The 17,493-nt window shown below is 32.8% G+C and overlaps 5 protein-coding genes across 9 annotated transcripts; 2 read left to right on the top strand and 3 right to left on the bottom strand.

The window, feature by feature from the left end:
* Positions 1-445: 445 nt before the first annotated feature.
* Positions 446-3,204, bottom strand: LOC115703595 (chromatin structure-remodeling complex protein BSH). 2 transcript variants are annotated; one of them, XM_030630827.2, is made up of 10 exons: positions 3,026-3,204; positions 2,834-2,925; positions 2,642-2,736; positions 2,441-2,512; positions 2,307-2,354; positions 2,139-2,222; positions 2,013-2,051; positions 1,798-1,880; positions 1,641-1,700; positions 446-808 (listed from the first exon to the last, which is right to left on the bottom strand). In XM_030630827.2, the coding sequence occupies exons 1-10, from the start codon at positions 3,076-3,078 to the stop codon at positions 709-711; spliced, it is 726 nt and encodes a 241-aa protein (XP_030486687.2). In that variant the 5' UTR covers positions 3,079-3,204; the 3' UTR covers positions 446-708. The 2 variants fall into 2 exon arrangements, with proteins under 2 accessions (XP_030486687.2, XP_060971990.1); XM_061116007.1 differs by having other exon boundaries at positions 446-1,700; positions 3,026-3,198.
* A 2,070-nt stretch (positions 3,205-5,274) lies between these two features.
* LOC115707058 (3-dehydrosphinganine reductase TSC10A) lies at positions 5,275-7,746 on the bottom strand. 2 transcript variants are annotated; one of them, XM_030634884.2, is made up of 4 exons: positions 6,988-7,746; positions 6,328-6,475; positions 5,935-6,231; positions 5,275-5,615 (listed from the first exon to the last, which is right to left on the bottom strand). In XM_030634884.2, the coding sequence occupies exons 1-3, from the start codon at positions 7,522-7,524 to the stop codon at positions 5,936-5,938; spliced, it is 981 nt and encodes a 326-aa protein (XP_030490744.1). In that variant the 5' UTR covers positions 7,525-7,746; the 3' UTR covers positions 5,275-5,615; position 5,935. The 2 variants fall into 2 exon arrangements, with proteins under 2 accessions (XP_030490744.1, XP_030490746.1); XM_030634886.2 differs by lacking the exon at positions 5,275-5,615 and adding an exon at positions 5,640-5,834 and having other exon boundaries at positions 6,988-7,524.
* Positions 7,747-7,975: 229 nt separating this feature from the next.
* On the top strand, positions 7,976-10,578 carry LOC115707059 (protein TIC 20-I, chloroplastic). 2 transcript variants are annotated; one of them, XM_030634887.2, is made up of 2 exons: positions 7,976-8,734; positions 9,686-10,578. In XM_030634887.2, coding segments are annotated over exons 1-2 (789 nt in total). In that variant the 5' UTR covers positions 7,976-8,732; the 3' UTR covers positions 10,473-10,578. The 2 variants fall into 2 exon arrangements, with proteins under 2 accessions (XP_030490747.2, XP_030490748.2); XM_030634888.2 differs by having other exon boundaries at positions 8,581-8,756.
* A 1,004-nt stretch (positions 10,579-11,582) lies between these two features.
* On the top strand, positions 11,583-15,633 carry LOC115707057 (developmentally-regulated G-protein 2). 2 transcript variants are annotated; one of them, XM_030634882.2, is made up of 12 exons: positions 11,583-11,741; positions 11,889-11,977; positions 12,079-12,146; positions 12,270-12,346; positions 12,571-12,751; positions 12,916-12,972; positions 13,140-13,214; positions 13,397-13,516; positions 13,664-13,834; positions 13,952-14,065; positions 14,176-14,346; positions 15,082-15,633. In XM_030634882.2, exons 2-12 carry the CDS (start codon positions 11,908-11,910, stop codon positions 15,175-15,177), a joined length of 1,200 nt encoding a protein of 399 aa, XP_030490742.1. In that variant the 5' UTR covers positions 11,583-11,741; positions 11,889-11,907; the 3' UTR covers positions 15,178-15,633. The 2 variants fall into 2 exon arrangements, with proteins under 2 accessions (XP_030490742.1, XP_030490743.1); XM_030634883.2 differs by having other exon boundaries at positions 11,604-11,741; positions 11,898-11,977.
* Positions 15,634-15,930: 297 nt separating this feature from the next.
* On the bottom strand, positions 15,931-16,760 carry LOC133034667 (omega-amidase, chloroplastic-like). The gene is made up of 4 exons (XM_061109954.1): positions 16,636-16,760; positions 16,362-16,424; positions 16,135-16,217; positions 15,931-16,041 (listed from the first exon to the last, which is right to left on the bottom strand). The coding sequence occupies exons 1-4, from the start codon at positions 16,756-16,758 to the stop codon at positions 15,957-15,959; spliced, it is 354 nt and encodes a 117-aa protein (XP_060965937.1). The 5' UTR covers positions 16,759-16,760; the 3' UTR covers positions 15,931-15,956.
* Between the last annotated feature and the right edge of the window lie 733 nt (positions 16,761-17,493).

Raw genomic sequence — 17,493 nt, 5'->3', positions numbered from 1 at the left:
CGGCATATATTTTTTAGTGATAGCATACTGTATACTGGTGTTGGCACTTTCGTTGCAATACTTCTATATTTTACAATTACTGGATTTTTTTTTCTTCCAAAAGTGGTGCTAACAATGTCCCCTTTTATAATCGTGGTTGAATTTTCCAATAGAGAACAAAAAAAAGGGTTAATGTTATTGTATGATATATATATACCCAAAAATTTATTGGGTTAGAAAGAATGAAAAGGAGAATAGAAATTATATTTAAAACGTATAAGAAATAATAATAAATATTATTAAAATAGTCTTTCTTTATTTTTTAAAATAAAATATTAAAATATTATTTTAATACTTTAAAATATAACGAATCAAAAGAATGAAATAATAACAGTTTCCTTTTCATTTTATTATTTCCAATCAAACGCTATTTTTGATTAATTTTAAATAATAATAAAAAAAGGAATAGGAAAAATAATAAACTAGACTACGTGATCTGTGTAGATTGATGATTTTGCGTAGCCTTTAACTGTACAATCTAAGGTGATAAGTTAACTAGTAGATACTTGGGGAGTGCAGTGTAGTTTATTTTATGGTTACAAAATAGTGATTTAACAATCCATTATACCATTTACACTAGAATGGCTCATTTATGGTTACAAAACAGTGATCTTTCTTTCTCAAAAAAATAAAAATAAAAAATGAAGGTTACAACTGCAATACTCTAATTCACCGTGCATTCCTCTCTTCTCTTGCTTCAAGAGCATCCACCTCTTCGTTAGATAAAAGATCCACAATGGGTTCGTATATGTCCCACTCTTTCCTCTTCCTGATATTTTGAACAAGAACAATTGATCCTCAGCCAAAAATCTTGAAAGCAACAAACTAAACCAGTCAAATGGAAGAAAAAAGAAATGCAATCAAACCATATCCACATATTGCAAATTGCAATGGGCTTAAAAAGTAAGTGCTTGCCAACAACCTCATTTAGAGAAATATGCAAATTTATGAATCTCTGAGTATTTTGACAGATTGTATAAGGGCTCCCCTATTCTTGGTTTTTTCCAATATCTCTTCTTTTGCTCTTACAATTGTTGTTATATGTTATCAGCTACTACAAGGGACATCGTTGGAATATTAACTGTTTTAAGAATTCTTTATACTTGAAGTAAAACTAGAATTTAGAGCAAGAAGATGCTGACATTAGGGAATGTTCTTGAAATCTGACACTAGAAGTGACTCTTGAGCATAGAATGGGGTTCATTTTTCCATTCAAGTCACTTAGGATGTAATAGTACCCCAAAACAATAGTAAGGCCAAAGAAAAATCCAATATCTCAATGAAGGAATAAACCTCACAAATTCATATCTGCTTCAGGATCTAATTTAGGTTGAAGATGAATTGTCAGCAATGAATGGAAAATGACTTTCGATTATAGAAAAATAGACATCTTAATTATGTAGAAAAAGATGATAACTTGAGTAAGTAACTCGAGGTTTGCAACTGTGGCTGGCTGTACCGGATGTAAATTCTGCACTGATAGCATATACGGTATTGGTGGTGTCTCTAGTATTGAATATAAAGCAAATATGCTACAAGCTTCTAACATAAATATATTATCCATATGCCATATAAGTATAACAAGTAATATGAAGACATACCGAACAACACTGGATTTATGCCCAAATAACTTCACTAAGTCCAAAGCAACACCACTAACTCTGCCATAAGAAAGAATTTCATGTTGAATTAGTTGACAGACAAACTAAGTTCCTCACGGCTCACAACTCTTTTACACTGTTAACATACAAATTCAACCTGGTTGGTGTGTGCTCGGTCCCTCGGCGTCCCTTCTTGCTGATTCGGCTTTCTCTTGCTGAAGCTACACTTTGAATTGCAGTCTAGAATATAATATATCATAAGTACATTGATGACAAGGCAATATGAGACAAAAGCAAACAGAAAGAATGGAAATCGAGTTTACATAGAGTGTATAATTCTATTGCTAACTCTAAAAGGTGAAGGAATCTGACCTCATACAATTGTTCTCTGATTGAAAAAGCAATTGCAGGCTGAAACAAAACATTCTTAAGTTTAGGATAGAAAGAAAGTATTGACACAAGGTATGCTGAAGTGCATAGACCAGAGTAGCTACTTACAGCAACTTCAGGGTCTTGAATGCCTAAATCTTTGCAGAAGGTTTTCGCAAACTCTTCGGGATCACTCTCAAAGTTGTTCATGTCCTGGAAAATAGCAGAAACAATGTTCATTACAAGTAGTAGCAGTCTCATACCACTTAAAAATCACAGGATGAAAGAACAACTTACCCACAAAAATTGGTCCTTTATAAGAATATTGTTTACACGAAGATCAAGCTGATGATGAGCATAGCATGTGGTTAAACTTAGATGTTAAGACAAAGATAATTAGATTAGATTGAAAGTTGAATTAAAAAGAATACCTTAATAGGAACTATCTTCTCGCCAGCATACATATCTTGACCTTCAAACGACCTAAATTCAGCTAACTGGGACTGATAATGAAAAGTAAACAAGGTAAAGCTGAGTAGTGGCATCATCATCATCATCATCATCATAATAAATAATAATAGTTTAAAAAAAATCCCTTAAAAGAGAAAAAAGAGAAAGCTTGGTTGGGTAACCTGAATGGAGGAAGCAATATGGGTAACAAATGCAGGAGGGAGCTTCAAGTCTTTGACAGTCCTTTTGGCAAAGACAACAATTTCAGAATCAGGATCTAGACAAGGCAGAAAGCAGAATATTGAAATTCAGATTAGGCAAAAGAAGAAAGGAGTAATTTTGATATGAAAAAGATGGATTATAAGCAAAAATACCAGAAGGGTTCCAAGTGAAAGTGTCTTTGAACTTGTGACCATCGTCGAGTTCTATGTCCAATCTGATTGGTACCAAATTCTGGGCGGTTGGGCTGCCAACCCAATCAATGACAATTTCGAGTTCATTCCTTTAGATTATTATTATTCGATTAAAGCCAATATTAAAAGAGAAAGAAGAAGAAGAAAAGTTACATCCTGAACTTGACGGCTGAAGACCTCCAGTAGCCTGATGCTTGACCCTTCATTGTCGTCGTCTTCGTCTTCTTCTTATTACTGTATTTCTTGGTTGTGGCACTGCAGCTCAACCGTAACACCTCTATTTTTCGCTTCTTTCAAACAAATCTGGTTACGGGCCTTACGGCCTTTTTCAATTGAGGAAATTACACTCTATACCATTTTTATATTGTCCTCTTTTATTTTTACTTTATTTTTTAAAGTCTATCATTTTTACTTTTTTTTTTTAAACATTGTATCAATTTTGCCCCTGTCACTTCAAGATACTCTCCATGTGACTCTCTTATGTCAAAGTATTTTAGGTACAATACATATAAAAAGAGGTATGTTTCAAATAAATATAAAATTAGAGGCAAATTTAGTTAATTGATTAATAAAAGAGGCATTTTTCAACTTATGGTGGATTAAAATTATCTTTTATTTTAATTTTTTTATTTTGAAAATATATTAACGGCAAAAATTAAGAAGACTTAGAAAAATTGCAACAATTTTCATTCTTTTTATTTATGTTAGACCTATCTGTAGGTATGCACACGGGCCGGAGAATTAGCGGGGAGTGCTCCCCTCGTCCCATCCCCGTTAAGAATTTTAATCCCCATCCCCGTTTATTCCCCATCGGGGATGGGACGGGAATTCCCCTAATGGGGGCGGGGACGGGGCAGAGAATCCCCTAATAGAAAAATAAAGTTTATAATAAAATTTTTAATATACAAAAATATTAAAATATATAAGAATTAAAATATTAAACATTAATTATTATTCAATAAACTAATTATTATCCAAAACACAACATATAATTCATAAAAAAGATACTAATATACTAAAAAAAATACAAACATAAATTATAAATTATAAAATATTACTAAAAATATAAGATAAAATACTAAACGGGTCCCCGTCGGGGCTGGGAGTGTGATCCCCGTCCCCGCCCCGTTTAATATTCCGGGACAAAAAGTAATCCCCGTCCCCGCCCCGTTCCCCATTTAGACGGAGAATCCCCGCCCCATTAGGGGCGGGTCCCCGCGGGGCCCCATCCCCGTAGGGAAAATATGCATCCCTACCTATGTGTAATGAGAGAAACAAAAATTGTGTTAAATTTGACACAAAAAACAACTTTGTATAAAATTTTAACATTATATTCCAGTACACAACTGTAAAATTTAATGTAAATTTTATAATCTAATGTTTTAATTAATTTATATATAAATATATAAAAATATATAATTTGCATTAGTTTTTGGTACACATTTAGAACACAGTTAAATGAGTTATATTTTAATGTTTATTTTTTTTAAATGGCTTTTAATCTCTTATTTGCATGATATGGTTTACAATTGTATATTATTTTAGTTAAAAAAATCTTAAATGACTAACCAACCACTATAGTCATTAAAAAACAAAAATATACAATTTATTTTTAAGAATAAATTAAAATCCTAAAAGATTTTGGCTGAATAAACAAAGAGATTGTGACAAGTAAAACTCGATTTTTCTTCTCAAGTTCATCTTTAAATTCCACTTTACAATCCAAACATTAGTTTTCTAAAGATATACTGTGCAATTAGCATATACTACAACATAAACTTGAACTGTAACAAGTTAAAAACATGTTGTTATTATAGGCCGCAAACTTACTCTATTTTGATTATATTTTGCTTTGTGTTGATCTGATTGTTTCAGTATCCTGTTCATCAAATATATATCTTTATACATTAACAATTAAGTTTGATCTCCCGTTAACAAATAAACCCAATAATTAAACCCAAAAAATTAAAGGAAGCAGAAATACCACTTCTATCTTTGTGTGATTGCAGATATACCAATTCTGTCATTGACCCACTTTTTAGCTTTATAAATGGAGATGTTCATATAATATTATCACTTTACAGAATATTTATATATATAAACCTACATTACAATGCTATGTTAAAAAAAGAACTAAATAGAATAATCTACCACTCCAATAATAAATTTATTTACAATTTTATAATTACACTAATATTATTTTTAATACATTATTAAATAATATTTCAAATATAAATATTTAATTTTTTCAAACAAAAAATTTATAATCTTTAAAAATAAAATATATTCAAAATCTTAAAAAGACCAAAATCTTAAATGAAACTAGCAATACGTGGCTCGGCACGTACATTCACCTAGTTTATATATAAGTGTTGATATACAATAATAAAACAAAACTGCCGTTTACCACAAGAAATTGCATTGTAAAAGTCAAAAGGCTATCTCTTCCCCTAGTTTTATCTTTACACAGTTTATTTTGTGATAACATTTTACAGTCTAGACTTTTGGGTGCTCCAATTTAAGTAGCACACAGACCAAACTTTGAGACAGAAATCAGAAAGGTTCAATGGTTAAGAAAAGAGCATGATTTTTGTAAGAAAAAAAGAATGGTTCTTTTCAATTACAAAAGCACTTGTGTTTGTTGTTTTCACACTCATGTATAGAGTGAAATCTAACTCTTCAACTTCACTTCAACACTTAAGTGGCTCAAAGTCCTTACATCTATCCATCAAATTATCCACACCTGCAATTAAAATTTCACAAAATCAAGCACTAATCGTTCTGTGAATGATTCCCGGAATAAAAAACAAACCAAAAACATTTACATAATAACACCGATGCTTATTCCTAACATTTATTGTAAGTGTGGATTCCACCCGTGTAGCAACTTAGGACATTAGCTCACCTCAGATTGCAGGAAGCCTAGAGCTAATTCTTTTGTTGGATCCCAACAAAGATTAAGCTTGACAAAAAACACAAAACATCATAGTAAAATACGCTTAGATTCACCGACAAGTTTTGCAATTTTTGTTCTGCTAAGATGGGTTGGCCTAAAAATATACCTTATTGTTTATGTTGTACATGCCACTTCTCAATGCTTGAATACCAATTCCACTGGAAACAAAGTGCTGCAACACGTATCAGGCCAGCAGCAAACACCTCAACGAAAGCCATTAAAAATGATCTCTGAGGAGATAAGCCAGCAGTTGCTATGGACAGTAAGAGCCCCTCTAAGTTGCAATGGATAATAAAGCTACCACATTTAATGCCATCCAAAGCTTTCTTGGCAACTTCATTAGCTCCCATTGCACCAGATGCTGCAGCTATGACGCTGGTGAGCTGAGGACGTCTCTTGACCTCTGCCATTGCCCAAAATCACACATTCATTCACATAGAACAAAATGTACTACAAATTCAGGGGAAAAAAGTGATTGTTTAAAGGTTTCCTCTTGTACCTTCTGCCATGCCAGGTGTATCTGTATCTGGAGGAAATATAAGAGAGACATGAATGTCTTGTGAGATAAGCTCCTGCTGCAACGCTTCTGCTAGACCCCTCAACCCAAACTTGCTTGCTGAATAAGCTGTATAACCATATATGCCCACCTAACATTTAATACAAGCATTTAGGAGAAATTCAGATATATTTACTTTTGTTCTGTATAACTTTGTTCTTCAAAAACAAAACTTGAAAACCCTTTTTGACAGTTTGCTTAGTGTAGATTTGCTTTTGTTTCTTTTTTTGAAAAAAATCATAAAAGAAATAGGTTTCAAAAAATAATATTAATAACAGAGCTTTCTCAAACAGTCAAACAAATTTGTAAAAATATATAAATGTTGTCACTGTCATTTTCAATTTATTAAAATTTCGAGACATATTTCCAAATGAGGACATGGTCTTCAAATTAAATGAATAATCAGTGAAAATAGACATTTTCAATATCATATGCCAAAAATGTGTTACTATCACTCTGTGAGTCTTAGATTAACTAGTACAATACTCTGTGAAAAACTCACAATGAGAACTTGGTCTGCAAATCAAAAGCAATTTAGTATTTGAGTTCAACACACTATGAAATGCCTAAGGAAATTGGACTTAATTAACCGCTAATACCTACCTGACCAGCCTGGGATGACATGAGAGCGATTGAAGCCGGTCCACGATTTCCTCTATCCTTCATACTAGGCAAAGCAGCCTTTATCATGTTGAAACTACCGATCAGATTCACGTCCACCATGAACTTCACCTCATCCAAATCTTGCTTCTCCAGTTCTTGAGGAATAAAAACCCCTTGATTCACAACCAGCACATCGATGGGCCCAGCCTCCTCCACCGCCATACGAACGGCATCGTACTCCCTCACATCAACGGCGAAGATCGCAACGTCGACGCCTGTGGCTAGACTGATTGATTCCTTCGCCTCCTTGAGCTTGTCGAGCGATCGGGCTAGGATGGAGACTCGTGCACCCTCCGATGCGGCCCGGTGAGCCAGGGCGAGGCCGATGCCACTAGATCCGCCAGTGATGAAGACGTGACGGTTTTTTATTGCGATCTTGACTGGACGTGGTCGAACTATGAAATAGAGAAAGATGAGGAGAGCAATAGGTGAGAGGATGAGGAGAAACCAGAGGTAGGCGAAGTTGGAGTCCGCCATTGATGGAGCTTTGGGAAAGGTCGTTCAAATTAAAGATATTGAAAATTTGATTAAATCAGGACTAAAAATAAAATGATATATTTATATAAAAAGATTTGTCTTGTAGTATAAAATATTAATAAAAAAGCATAAAAATAAATAATCAAATCAGAGATTATGTATGTTTTATTCGGAATCTACAAATACAGACGGTGGCGGCCTGGAGAAAGCCGCCGTGCGATCGTTTCTATTAATAACTTGGGTATTTTTTTTATTTATTTTTTAATTTACTGTTTATGGTGATTTTTTAAATAATTTTTAGGAATAATTTTACATACATAAATATTGAAATAAAAATAATCAAAAGTTTACAAAAAAAAAAAAATATTGAAATTTGAGTTAATTTTTACAAAAATACTATCACACGGAAATCTTTACAAAAATATTATGTTTTTATAAAACACTAGGGGTGTTCATCAAACCGCCCAAACCGCTCGCACCGTACCACACCGCAAAAAAAGTGCGGTTTGAAATTCTTTGCAGTGCGGTCGCGGTTTGAATTTTTCCTAAACCGCGCGGTTCAAACCGCACCGCACCGCATATTATAAAAATACCAATTTTTATATTTATTTAGGTCCAATATGTAAATATTCAACTTAAAGTCTACTATTCTTTCAAATAAAAAAAAACTTAAAGTCTACTAATTATTGTACTGTTGACACTTAATTTTTTTTTCATATTTATTTTCAAGTCTTATGGTATTTTGACATGTTTTGACAGTATTTTTGTAAAAAAATAGCAAAAGTTTGTACACGATGTAAATTTCCCAAAATAATAATAAAATTACAAAAATAATTTTGAATATTTTTACATTTTTTTTATTTTATTTACAAAAAACCTTTTCTTTTAATTTTTTTATTTTAATTTTTTATTTCTTTTCTCATTTGCTTTTAACAAAAGTGGACAACAAAAATCGAACTGATCTAACATATGGTGTGGGCTTTAAAAGTGGGCCATTTCAGCCCAATGTCAATGGCCTTCCGATTCTCAGGTCCATATGGGAGAGATTCAATAACATAAGTGAAGTGACAACAGTTGAGTTAGAGTTGCCGCTGGGGGTGAGGTTTATCAGACAAGAGAGGATAGAATGAAGATTCCAACGATGATGTTTGCACAAACCCTAGACTCTTAATCATTCTCGCCGCTGCTCCGCTCTCTTCTCCGCTCTCATGTAATCTTCAATTTCTTCTTCTGTGAGTTTAATAGATTCTATTATAACCAATTATTCACTCTTTCTCTCTCATTTGTTACCTTCTCATTTTGTTTCTTTCTTTCTCCTTAATTAAAGAAGAAAAAAAAAGTGAAGTGGTAGTTGTGGAAATTTGCGCTCTTTTTTAATTAGGGAGAGTTTTTCAAAGTTTGGGAGCTCTTTACTTAGTGCAGACAAAATGATATGTTTTCCAGTTTGATTGAAAGAGTAATGTTTGGCAGAATGAATCATATGAGTTGTTTGTTAAAAGTCCACTTAGTGTTTGTAATATGGGACTAACATACATCCTAATCGTTTGATTTATTTATATCATTTTATATCCTTAGAAAAGGTCCATCTGGGTATATTACATTATCAACAAAAAAATATGTGATTGTAATTATATTTGCTAAATGCCTATATTGCATTATGAAATGGGACTAACAGACATCTATATATTAATAACATTCCGATATCCTTTGAAAAGGTCCATCTGGGTTTTGCTGTTTGTATCAACAATTAATTGTTCAGCCTATTCTTGGGATTGTTCATTTGTAATGGAAACATTAATGGGAAAAGAATTCTTCTTGCCATTTAAATATTTGGACAGGTTTATCAAATGTTTTAAGTGTTAAACGGTATAAACACAGGTTAAACAGTCCGGGCTGATACTAAAACATGACCTGATTATAAAACGTGCTGTGTCCTTTGGTCATGTCGGGGGTTTACACTTAGAAACGAATTTTGAATTTTTAGTGTTTATTATTGTATTGTAGTCCTTAAGCATTTGTGTTTTACTGTTTCATTCCTAGTGTCCACTTCGAGTGGATTATATTCGCATGGCTTGCATTGTTTACTTTTTAATGTGGGTTATATTTCATGTTAAATCCTATATCGATGTTTTATACTCAAGAATTTGGCTTTCTTTATCAGGTGCCCGACCATGGTTCTAAACGGAAGCTCTTTGCCCACTGGGTGTTTCTCTATAAATCTCAGAACAAACAAGACATTGATACATGGATCCGGTACTTCATGCGTTCCTCATTTGCAAAGTAAAGGTTCTTTTTCCAGAATCAGCTCATGGATGCCACCCCTTCATCTCTCTGCTGTTTCATCTCCACTACTAAGTGGGGATCAAGGTAGCCTGTTGCGTGCCATCCCCTTGTTACCAAAGCGTTGCAGGCAAGGTACTTCTATTAGGGCAGCTAAGGATGTCCCAACTAGTTTTAGGTTCCCGCCAATGACTAAGAAGCCTAGATGGTGGTGGAGAATGCTGGCATGTCTTCCTTATCTAATGCCCCTCCATGAAACCTGGATGTATGCTGAGACAGCTTATCATCTACACCCTTTTCTTGAAGACTTGGAATTCGCAACATACCCTTTTCTTACCGCCATTGGAAGTTTGCCGAGCTGGTTCTTGATGGCATACTTCTTTGTTGCATATCTTGGAATTGTGAGAAGAAAGGAATGGCCTCACTTCTTCAGGTTTCATGTAGTGATGGGGATGTTACTCGAAATCGCACTGCAAGTGATAGGAACTGTCAGCCGTTGGATGCCTCTTGCTCTGTACTGGGGCAAAGTCGGGATGCATTTCTGGACAGGGGTTGCTTTTGCTTACCTTTTTACAGTTTTGGAATGCTTGCGCTGTTCTCTTGCTGGTATGTATGCTGACATCCCTTTCGTTTGTGATGCTGCTTATATTCAAATCCCATATGATTAAGATGGAAAATGACATCTTGGTCTTCGTTTTCTGTTGAGACTGTTGTATATCTTGTAACTTGACCGGCTTTGTTTCTGCTGAAATGGGATTAGAAATTTTAATGGCATTTTCTTGTGATCTTGTATTTCTTTTCGGATATTGGTTATGGTAAGTTGTACTTCACATGAAGTAAGGAGTAATACGATACGTCTAAAAGAGAAAAGGACATGAAGTTATGAGTGGGGATAGTTGCCTCTTATGAAACTTCAATGAAGTTGGCTTATTTTTTTCTTTTTTTATCAAGAATAAGATTACTGATTTACTCCATAAACACTCATTATCCCATACAATCTTGTGAAGTTTCAAACGAAGGGAGTGCATACATACTAATAATTATATTGAATTCTTTCAAAATAAATCTCATATTTCGAAATGAATGCACTGAAGATTTCTATTCTAGCCTAAATTACTCAAGAAGTGGAAGTGTCTGGTGCACTAAGTTATATAAATTTATGTTTTTGCTTTCAAACTTTCAAAATTTTAATTCTTGTATTTAAAAATGAAAAAGTGAAATTAATTTTATAAAACATATTTTAAGAAAAAAACTTTTGCTTTTTTAATTAAAAAAAGAGAAAATTGGTGTACATAGACATAATTTAGTAGTAAATTAATTATAAATACTGTTTGAATTCTTAATAATATAATTTTTATAAATGTATTGCACATAAATTAATTATAAATTGGATTAATATGTACTAGAAAACATTAAAAATGAAAATTGGCAGTCGAAGTTCAAAAAAAAAAAGAGAAATTTACGCAAAACAATAATTTTTCAGTAAATTTTTTGTATTTATATGTTTAGATATATATATATTTTATATTTTTACAGTATTTTAGAAAAATAATTAAAAAATTATATAAAAGTGATAAAAAATAATATCTGAACAACATAAAAATAATAAAAAATAAAAATTAAAACAGCACCAAAATAATAAGAAAGAAAGTAAAATTTATAAACCATTTTTAAAAATTTTTTTTTATGTATTTTTCAAATAATTAAAAAAAAAAAAAACTCAAGGGACAGAGCTGGGCCTTGGAAATCCGATCCAATAATTACAATGGGCCGTTAAATGAAGTCGATAATCCAAACTCTTCTACGCTCTTCTTCTTTCCTCCTTTGCTCTGACTCTGAAGCTGAGCCCTAAACTCCTCCTCCTCCACTATCACTATCAGTCTGCCATTTCTCTATCTCAGCTTCAAGCTCCACGACTCATAGGCAGCTCCGTCGCGGTGAGTAACTTTGACTGCAATTTCAATTTCTCCTATCCCGTTTCCCATATTGCTTTTCAGTTTATTGTTTAATTTCTCATAAATTGATGCGATTTTAGACCCTTTATAGTTATATATGCGTTCTCGACTTATTGTTTTCGATTACAGGAGCTACAGATAAAGAAAAATGGGGATCATTGAAAAGATCAAAGAAATTGAGGCCGAGATGGCTCGGACTCAGAAAAACAAAGCAACAGGTATCTTTATCTGCATCTTTTTTTTTCTTTAATCAATTTAATTCTGTTTTTCATGGATAGAATTACATATAATTTAATTGTTACAATGGTTATAATTGCAGAGTATCATCTTGGTCAGCTCAAAGCAAAGATTGCTAAGCTGCGGACTCAATTACTGGAGCCTCCAAAGGTATGGGATGCAATTCCTCTATTGCTTTGCCATGCTTGCTCTTAAATTGCACAGGAAAATTTCTCTACTTGTTCGAATATGTTGATTGATCATTTTCTTTTATATGAATCTATGAACATTCAGGGTTCTAGTGGAGGGGGAGATGGTTTTGAAGTAACAAAATTTGGCCATGGACGTGTTGCGTTGATTGGTTTTCCTAGGTTTGCCATCTTTATCATGACTTGGAAATGTTTGTGTGATTTTCTTTGTATGGTTTGTAAATGGTTTTCCTTTCATATTTATCGACCCATCTGTCTTAATTATGCGTTTGGTTTACTATGTTGTATATTTCTAATTTAATAGAATTTTGCCAATGTGAAAACACAATCGTTTTGTATCTGAGATAGAGAATGTTCAAATCTTTACTTATTGCAATTGCTTGTAGTGTGGGAAAGTCGACACTTCTGACAATGTTAACGGGTACACAGTCAGAAGCTGCTTCTTATGAGTTCACAACACTTACTTGCATTCCTGGTATTATTCACTACAATGATACAAAAATTCAGTTGCTCGATCTTCCTGGAATCATTGAAGGTGCTTCTGAAGGCAAGGGTCGTGGAAGGCAGGTGGGATGGTTTTTATAAAATTTCTTCACATATCTTTTAATAGTATTAATGAGAATAATTTTAGAGTTCGTCTTGGTCTGTTGGTCATTTATTATCTCTTGTTCTTCTTAATAATGTAACTATTAAGGAAATTAAAAAAATTTGTGACTCTTTACTTCTGTCAGGTTATTGCTGTTGCCAAGTCGTCTGACATTGTTCTGATGGTTCTTGATGCCTCAAAAGTAAGTATGTACTTTGAATCTAAATTCCCCACTCTTCTCTACCGTTGCTACTGGATTGAGTTATGAGTGACATCCTTTACTTCTTTATCTATGATGGATTCTGCATCATTTGTTTTAGTCGAACAATCTTGTTATTTCTTATGTTAATTGCTTGTAAACTGTATCAGAGTGAGGGTCATCGGCAAATATTGACAAGGGAGCTGGAAGCTGTGGGTTTGCGTTTAAACAAAAGACCTCCTCAGGCAAGCTTTTGATATTGAAGATAGCTCTTTCTTCTTCTTCTTCTTCTTTTTTTTTTTCTTTTTTGAAAGGCTATGTTATATTTTTACTGTTTTGATTATTCTCTTTAGTTTATATTTTGTTGATTTTGTTTCATAACCTGCAGGATTCTTAACTGGGTTTTGGCATTGTTTCTTCTTGGCAGATATACTTCAAAAAGAAAAAAACTGGGGGCATTTCATTCAACAGCACTCTCACTTTAACTCACGTGGATGAGAAGCTTTGTTATCAAATTTTACACGAATACAAAATTCACAACGCTGAGGTATGTTGTTAAGGTTCTTTGTTAATTGAATCACCTCGCACACTCAGCTCAGCTTATACATGTTTATCTACATTATTCGACTTTACATCTTGGGCTATTTGAATAGGGAAATCATATTGTTTAATGGTGATTTTTTTTTTCTCGCAGGTGCTATTTCGCGAGGATGCAACAGTGGATGATTTTATTGATGTCATTGAGGGAAATCGTAAATACATGAAATGTGTGTATGTCTACAACAAGATTGATGTTATTGGTATTGATGATGTGGACACATTGGCAAGACAACCTAATTCTGTTGTTATAAGCTGCAACCTGAGGGCAAGTTCTTTAATTAAACTTCACTAAATAATTATAAATGGAGAATATTGGTTTCATTATTCAATATATTTTGAAATCTCTTAGTGTTGATTTCTCATATCTGTGCCGCTTTAACAGTTAAACTTCGATAGACTACTTGCAAAGATGTGGGAAGAGATGGGGCTTGTTCGAGTTTACACAAAACCTCAAGGGCAGCAACCTGATTTCACAGATCCTGTAGTTCTATCCTCTGTACGTTCAGATTATTTTCAGACTTTCTATTTGATTGTCAAGTAATTTGCTCTCTCGATTTCTCTAAATCTGGCCTCTCTTTTGATTTCCTTTCTTGGTTGGTTTTACAGGACAGAGGCGGCTGCACAGTTGAGGATTTCTGTAACCACATACACAGGAATTTGGTGAAGGATGTTAAATATGTGCTGGTGTGGGGTATAAGTGCCAGGCACTACCCTCAACATTGTGGTCTTAGTCACAATCTTCATGATGAAGATGTGGTTCAGATTGTTAAGAAGAAGGTAGACTTATTTCTTCGTTTAGTTGTTCAGTTGAAATTAAAGTTGCTTTTTGTTTATCATATCATCGCCATTATTATAGCCAAACCATTGTAGGTTATTTGAGCAACTTTATTTCTTTAGACTATTTCAAATTCCAGATCTTTTACACTTTGTTTGGAACTTGGAATTTTGGGAGGAAAAAAAAATCACTTGTTTGGATTCAAACAAAAAATGGACGAACTTTAAGATAATTTGAGACTTAAATTTTTATTTAGTTTTATATAATTTAGAACTTACATAAATACATTCAAACGAAAATAGCTTAGAAAAATAATATGAGAAATTTTTATTTAGTTTTATAAAATTTAGAACTCATATAAATATATTCAAACAAAAATAGCTTAGAAAAAGTCTGCTATAGAGTTTTCGGAAAACATTTTCCTCCATCTTCTCTTTAGTATTTTATCATAGAATGGCAATCCTTGAGTTCCAAACAAGTTTAGAGATTCAGATTTTATAAATTCTAACTTCAGATGATGTTAGATTTTTGAGTGTTGTGTGTTGTTGCCTTTTGACAACCGGGTGGATATGGACCATTGTTTTAGTACACTTCCATTGTTATTGTCACTTGTGATTAGAACCATCATTTGCAGACATTCTATTCCCGTTGCTTTATTGTATATCCTTTTTTTCGTGCAACCAGATGGGAAACAAGCATTTTCCATGATGATATATTGTTTATTATCTATTCTCCAGGAAACTGATGAGGGTGGAAGGGGTAGGTTCAAGTCGCATTCAAATGCTCCTGCTAGAATCTGTGACAGAGAGAAAAAGGCTCCTTTGAAGACATAATTCTGTGAAGAGTTATTGCCATGCTCAGAGGCTTGTTAACAAGAAGCAGCATCAAGATATCCCTACCTGAAATATAGTTCTTTGAAAACGTATAACAATATGCTCAGTGCAACATCATTCAGAAGGGTAGAACTTGGTAGTGAAATCCCCATCGGGCTTCAATCAGCTTCATTTGTCTCTAAGCATGTTTGTCAGAATGAGTATACTTTTTGGGTCCATATGTTGTAATCTTCATTAAGGATTTTGAAACATCGAGATAGATATGTAGTCATTTTGGTTTTGGAAAGTGATTATTATATATTCATATATATACGTGGTATTTATCTGGAACTTTAATTTAGGAAGTTGCACTGTTGCAATGAGAACATTTGTAATTTCTCAGGAAACGAATTCTAGCCTCTACCCCATGACAGCATTGCCGCTTTGGCCATCCAATGATATGTTTTACATTTTACATTATTTTTCTGAGAAAAACGACATGTCATTTGTTGAATCAAAACGGCTCTGTCCAGTCCTGTCGTTTCTTTATTGCATTTTTTTTGCAAGAACTCGTTTGATATCAAATGAACATAACGTAATATGTTAAAGTTGGTTCAAATAATAAACACACCCTTTGTCAAAAAAAAAAAATATAAATAAATAAATAAACACACCCGTGTTCACAAACAATGATCTTAATTCTTGGTAATTAATTGCTACATTTTGTTATAGTAGTAATATTTTGAAAACATCAGTTTCTGTATGCATGATTGCTACGCAAATATGTGAAGATGTTGTCATTAATCAGTTTCTTGTTCTTGTTCATGTACGTCAACAAACTGGTATATCTCTCTTCGTTTTTGCTCGTTAAGTGGGAGGCTCTTTCTGCACAGTTCCAATTCCATGAGCTGTGTAAGTGACCAAGTAGCTTTGACATTGACATAAATTTATTGAAAAGTAAAAACCAGTAATTATCACCTTTGTTGTTGTATTTTGGAGTAATCAATCTCACCAACCACAACAGTCTCTTGATCCCCTGATGTTGCAATTATCTCACCCGACTGCCATGTTACCACCAATAAAGCCATTTTAATATATCTTTTCGTTAAAATAGTATTCTGGTTGCTTTTCCCATATATGACTAAAATACAGAACCATAATAGTTCTAAATGAAGGGAAAGAAACGCAGAAGTTTGTGACAGTACCGGTCCAACAAGTGTAGAATGGCCCCATATCATATAAGAACAACTTGAAGCCCGGGCTGGTGACTGAAATCACAAAGAAAAAAATTATAATGTTTTCAACTCTTTTCTAGGCTAATCATCAATTCAATTTAGATGATTTATTATGTAGTGAATGCAGTTTTTTTATACACCTGATTATCAGCTGTCCTGAAAATTGGAAAAGATCAAATCAGTGCCTGTGAACTATTGTAATGTGGTTAACTTAAAAATATTATACAAAATTTTGTTAGCTGGCTCTCTGTTCCAGCTCCCACAACAGTTCACCAGTGCTCATGTTAAATGCTCCCGGATAGCATATCATATATATGAACACCTTTGACATAAAATTAAAAAGTAATGATATCAGTACATGAAACATGTACATAAGATTACCGAACCACATAATAAGACTTTTCAACTAAATTAAGAACCTTTTTCCCTGTATAGCATGGCAAGTTCAGGAAATCGAATATCATGACATATCCCTATTCCAATACGACCAAGTTCTGCATATTATTAACACTACTTAATATGAGGAAATATTATGATATTATTTACATTTGAATCATAAGTATAATTTTTTTTATTAGTAAGTATAATTATAATTATGAGGAAATATTATGATATTATTTACATTGTTTTATAAATAAAATTTTTTATTAAAAAATCATTATTTATTAAATGATAGTTGAAATTTTTTAGATTATTTAAAATTAGTTAAAAATGTATTGTTAACATTAGTAAATATTAATGTTAAAATTTATTCAATGAAGAAGATTGTGTTTTCTCTGAAAATATATTAAATATATTTGTTTTATATATACCACCTATATATATTAATAAAAAATTGTATATTCTCCTATTAAAATATAAATTTATATTCTGTGAGGCTGTAGAGATATGCTTAAATAGTCTTATAGTTAAACCTACGCTAGCTATATATGTTACAATTTAGGATAATGAGTGGAGTAGCTATGTATTTTATATATGATATTTAATTAGTTTTCATGCATTATCAATGTAAAAATCTCTAACAGTTAAAAGCACTAAATAAAAAATAAAGCTAACTTTAATATTTGATACACTTTTATTTTTTAAAGTATTGCTATTAGGC

The sequence above is a fragment of the Cannabis sativa genome, chromosome 1, assembly GCF_029168945.1.
Source record: "Cannabis sativa cultivar Pink pepper isolate KNU-18-1 chromosome 1, ASM2916894v1, whole genome shotgun sequence".
NCBI classification, from domain to species: Eukaryota; Viridiplantae; Streptophyta; class Magnoliopsida; order Rosales; family Cannabaceae; genus Cannabis; species Cannabis sativa.
The sequence above is the reverse complement of the archived record's forward strand: the minus strand, read 5'-3'. Positions and strand labels throughout refer to the sequence as shown.

What these genes read in the sequence shown, in the direction of transcription:
- LOC133034667 (XM_061109954.1), bottom strand. Translation starts at nt 16,758, where the DNA reads ATGTTTCATGTACTGATATCATTACTTTTTAATTTTATGTCAAAGGTG. An exon ending in TGTGGGAGCTGGAACAGAGA is followed by an intron (nt 16,425 to 16,635) that starts GCCAGCTAACAA and finishes TTGTGATTTCAG; the next exon opens with TCACCAGCCCGGGCTTCAAG. An exon ending in TCCAAAATACAACAACAAAG is followed by an intron (nt 16,042 to 16,134) that starts GTGATAATTACT and finishes GGAACTGTGCAG; the next exon opens with AAAGAGCCTCCCACTTAACG.
- LOC115707057 (XM_030634882.2), top strand. Translation starts at nt 11,908, where the DNA reads ATGGGGATCATTGAAAAGATCAAAGAAATTGAGGCCGAGATGGCTCGG. An exon ending in GCAAGGGTCGTGGAAGGCAG is followed by an intron (nt 12,752 to 12,915) that starts GTGGGATGGTTT and finishes TACTTCTGTCAG; the next exon opens with GTTATTGCTGTTGCCAAGTC. An exon ending in TTATAAGCTGCAACCTGAGG is followed by an intron (nt 13,835 to 13,951) that starts GCAAGTTCTTTA and finishes CCGCTTTAACAG; the next exon opens with TTAAACTTCGATAGACTACT.
- LOC115703595 (XM_061116007.1), bottom strand. Translation starts at nt 3,078, where the DNA reads ATGAAGGGTCAAGCATCAGGCTACTGGAGGTCTTCAGCCGTCAAGTTC. An exon ending in TTCAAGACCCTGAAGTTGCT is followed by an intron (nt 2,052 to 2,138) that starts GTAAGTAGCTAC and finishes GTTTTGTTTCAG; the next exon opens with CCTGCAATTGCTTTTTCAAT. An exon ending in ACCGAGCACACACCAACCAG is followed by an intron (nt 1,701 to 1,797) that starts GTTGAATTTGTA and finishes TTCTTATGGCAG; the next exon opens with AGTTAGTGGTGTTGCTTTGG.
- LOC115707058 (XM_030634884.2), bottom strand. Translation starts at nt 7,524, where the DNA reads ATGGCGGACTCCAACTTCGCCTACCTCTGGTTTCTCCTCATCCTCTCA. An exon ending in TGTCATCCCAGGCTGGTCAG is followed by an intron (nt 6,476 to 6,987) that starts GTAGGTATTAGC and finishes ATTAAATGTTAG; the next exon opens with GTGGGCATATATGGTTATAC. An exon ending in TACACCTGGCATGGCAGAAG is followed by an intron (nt 6,232 to 6,327) that starts GTACAAGAGGAA and finishes GGGCAATGGCAG; the next exon opens with AGGTCAAGAGACGTCCTCAG.